The 4,191-nt window shown below is 41.7% G+C and overlaps 1 protein-coding gene across 1 annotated transcript; it reads left to right on the plus strand.

The window, feature by feature from the left end:
* lcp2b (lymphocyte cytosolic protein 2b) lies at nt 1-3,956 on the plus strand. Its single transcript, XM_054598097.1, has 15 exons — nt 1-32; nt 441-503; nt 603-649; nt 735-797; nt 887-915; nt 1,014-1,054; nt 1,187-1,382; nt 1,535-1,636; nt 1,739-1,819; nt 1,940-2,024; nt 2,125-2,203; nt 2,565-2,639; nt 2,901-3,047; nt 3,239-3,387; nt 3,580-3,956. The coding sequence occupies exons 1-14, from the start codon at nt 24-26 to the stop codon at nt 3,362-3,364; spliced, it is 1,143 nt and encodes a 380-aa protein (XP_054454072.1). The 5' UTR covers nt 1-23; the 3' UTR covers nt 3,365-3,387; nt 3,580-3,956.
* The last annotated feature ends 235 nt before the right edge of the window (nt 3,957-4,191 follow it).

Raw genomic sequence — 4,191 nt, forward strand, 5'->3', positions numbered from 1 at the left:
GTCCCCAAAGTCTAGCCGACTACATGAGGAGGGTGAGTATCCAAAGAGCATCTTGAGGTTGAGATCAAAATGTTTTCATATCTTATGTAGTAATAAGTCAAGAACTGTAGTTCCTTTGAAGTTAAAATTCGATCTGTGACAAATCTTAAGAGGACGGGGCTGTACAATATGCATGAAACTAAATAATAAAATACATGCAAATATATTGCTTAAGTTATGTAAGCAGCGGTTCAAGGTTTTCTCTGTTAGAATATATGTTTCTTTAAATGTGTTCGGTTATTTTTGACCACAATTTGATGCAGTACATTTCATAATACTAAACCTAAAATGATGTGGAACTTGCAGACTGAGCTACTTTGATATTTCAAAGCAATTATATAACTCCAGACATACGGTTAAAGTTTATTTGCCTGCTCTAAAAGTCTGTGACGTCTTCTCAGCTGAAGTTAGTGGGCTGCGACAAATTTGTGATAAAGGAAAGCATAAGTGGAGCACATTTCATGGTAAGTGTGACTACAGTTCTGAAGGCCTTTGCACACATGTACTATTCTGAAATACTCTTGAGCAATTTTATCTTTAATATTAAAATCTACATCATCCAGGAAATGACGATGGGTGACCTTCAAGTGTTCCCCAGCCTTTATGTCCCGTGAGTCTGACTGAAAATGTATTTATTTCATTGACAACAAACCGACCAAAAATACTGTCTAACAAATGGTCTTGTATCTTCATAGATTAGTTAGTAAGATTCAAAGTGATATCAACAAGGGGGATCAGAAGAGGCCCTTTGGTCAAAAGTAAGAAAACAGATTTCATTTTAGAGCTTATACCGAATGTGAAACTGTAACATAAAAAACAATGCAAAACTTTCACATTTTCTGTGCAGATCAAAGGCACCAAAGTTCCCAAAACAAGGTAAAGGACACTTGGGTTTGACTATGCCACTGATATCATAAAGTCATATTTCCTTAGGCCTGATGATACCTTTCTTTTTACGGTTTATTTTCCAACAGTACTTGTACAGGAGGAAGAACACTGGGACTCTGATGAGTTTGTAAGTAATAAGCTACTTTTAATGATACAATCTTCAGCGTCACAGCAAAATGATCTAATTAAGTGACACATAACGCAAGGAATAGATCACGTCTGGGCTGTGTGTGTGTGTGTGTGTGCGCGCGTGTGGCAGGACAATGAAAGTGATAACGACTATGAAGGTCCAGAGGAAGACGGCTACATCTGTGCCATTACTGAGCCACAGACAGTTGAGCAGGAAGACAGTGACGAGAACTACGAAGAGACCAACGAGAGGCCTTCCTCTGCAGAAATAATGAAGCCACCTCGACATCCCAGAGTGGTTAAAGTTCAGGACAGTGTTTGCAGAGGTGACCGAAAGCAACACGCAAATAAAATGCGATCTAATTTGACACATATCAGCATACCTCCAGCCTTTCGTTTTATATGCTTGGAACGCAGAAATGGCGATCACCTTCCCCACCAGGCCAGACTTAAATCCCTTGTGTATGTATGTGAGCAGATCCTGTTCATGAGCCGACCCCTGCTGAAAGGACCTCTAAACCTCGGCCGACCTGTCCACCAAGAATGAACCAGACTCCTCAGAGACCTTTTAAAGCACCAGGTGACTGTACATTTTACAGACTCGTCAACCACCTGAACTATTGATGATGATGTTGATGAACTAATCCTTCTGTGAAACTTGTCGTCCCATTCTGAACACCAGCCGGCCAAACCAATCTGCAAATCGACAGGAGCAGGAAGCCTGGACAGTTTGGCCCATCCCAGACAGACCTTACAAAATCAAGTATGTGCCGTTTATAATGTAGTGTTCGGGGCGATTGTACTGGTTGAAAAGCAAAATGTTGTGATCTTGTGACAATATTGCTATAAACATTTGTTTTGCACCATCCAACATGTCCACAAGAGGGCGGCATTGTCAAGGCTCCTGGCTCTTTCACAAGCAATATCCCTAAACCAAGAGTCCCCAAACCCATAGATGTCCCCAACAGGTAGGCAAACCTGAACAATTTATGAGTCCAGCAAAGCCTCTCACTCTAGGTAATGCAATTATTTGAATAATGATGATCCATTTCATCTCTCCCCTCCCAGAGCAGGTATACTCCTTCCAGTTATATCAGTGCAAACACAGCCTGCTAAGGTTAACAACTCAATACCAGGACAAAGTAAGGTGAGAAGCAAATGAATCACAATTGAGCCATGACTTCCATATAAAAAAGAGCTTGCTAGCGAGCACACATGATATTAAGTGGGAGCTTTTCTATGCAACTACACAGTTTGAGTAATTTCAGTAGGGAAACAGCAGATGGCGTAGTCTTAAAAAAAGAACACAACGGTGGAACCCTTATGTCTGCTCTGAACTCAAGAGATTTGCATTTTATTCACTAGACTGGGTAATTGGGAATATCTGTTACATTTTTTCAAAACAACAATAATCTCAAACACATTCTGTCACGCAGCAAAAGAGAAATGAGATGGATGAGTTGGTTTATTTGGTCCTTACTATGACGGTCTTGTTATGTTGCATCCAGGGTTTGGATCCCAGCTGGTATGGAGGAAAGCTGACCAGACGTCAGGCTGAAGGTGCCCTCAGAGAGGTGAACAAGGTCAGGCGTGGCTTCTCAAAGTCTCACCCTCCTCTCTCTGGAGCACAGACACCCTATACACAAACAAGCTGCTGAAATTTACCCTGATTTTATTTGCAATATCATGTTAAACTGACTGAACTGACGTGTGTGTGTGTGTGTGTGTGTGTGTGTGTGTGTGTGTGTGTGTGTGTGTGTGTGTGTGTGTGTGTGTGTGTGTGTGTGTGTGTGTGTGTGTGTGTGTGTGTGTGTGTGTGGATATGTCCATATTTGTGTTTTTAGGACGGGGCATTTGTGGTGAGGGACAGCTCACATGGCGCCGCCGAGCACCCCTACACCCTGATGCTGCTAAAACAAGGCAAGGTTTACAACATTATGATCCGTAACCAAGGCAACTCCTACTCCCTCGGCACCGGCTTCAAAAACAAGGTAAACTGAAAACGCTGATACCATAAAATACAGCCTTCAAATGAGAAGGGGAAAGCCGGTCTGTGTTCACTTAAAATAAACTGCAAAGTTCACATCTCGTGGCTCGCCTCGGGGAGTGTTTGATGCTGACTTGTGCTGCGCTGCGTCATTAGGTGCCTGTCATCTTTTTTGTGTGTGCTGCTGTGCTGCAGAGTTTCCCCGGGGTGAAGGAGATGATTACCCATCACACAAACACCCCACTGCAGCTCATTGATGCCGCAGACCAGAGCGCTGAAGGGCAGAGCCAGTGCTGTCTGCTGCACCCTGTGGGACTCTGACCAGTACCAACACCAAGCTTAATGTGGGTGTTTTTTTTATCTGACTCTCTATGCTAATTTGTGTGCTTGCATACAAAATGTCACAGTTTTTGCCAACACAAAAGGTCATTGTTGTGTAATTCATTTGTAATGTTTTTGTGAAGAGAATGAGAGAAAAGGAATGTTTTTTTACATGGTTGATGGTTTGTTGATTTTAATAAACTATGTTCTCACAGGAGTACCTCTGTTCTTCAGTCCTCGGCTTCAGGTCAAGCTGGGGGGTTGCTGCTTCAGCTCCTCTTGTATTTTCAGAAACGCCAACTTGTCAGGGTGGCCAACACAAACGATCAGATCACATTGCCTCAGCTGGGTTCGCACTGCAGGCAGAAAAAAATCCAGAAAACCTTGTTTCACAAGTTCCTCAGGTCAACACAGTTCTTAGATGTCCTAAAGTTACATTACAAAATATATAAGGTTCTACATCAAAGATAGTAGTACTTAACAGGATATCACCTGAATGTTAAACTTGGATACATGCCTCTCTATTTTATCCTGTTACTATAAAGTGGTTTTGGTATTCACTGTATATCTGACCCAAAGATGTGCTACTCAAACATAAGTGAAATGCTTCAACAAAATAAATTGTGTTTGAGATCAATGAGAAACGTATATTTGTTCCCAAATCTACTCTACACATGAATACAGACCAGGTTTTGAATATTTAGTGCGTTAACTCTGAAAAATGGGCTTCATAAAATTCACACAACAGAGTCAGTGTGCACTGTGCATACTAAATAAATAAATTAGATTTTTGAGGGTGGTGCTGATAAACAAAATTGTTCCACAGT

This window comes from Anoplopoma fimbria, chromosome 4, assembly GCF_027596085.1.
Source record: "Anoplopoma fimbria isolate UVic2021 breed Golden Eagle Sablefish chromosome 4, Afim_UVic_2022, whole genome shotgun sequence".
NCBI lineage: Eukaryota > Metazoa > Chordata > Actinopteri > Perciformes > Anoplopomatidae > Anoplopoma > Anoplopoma fimbria.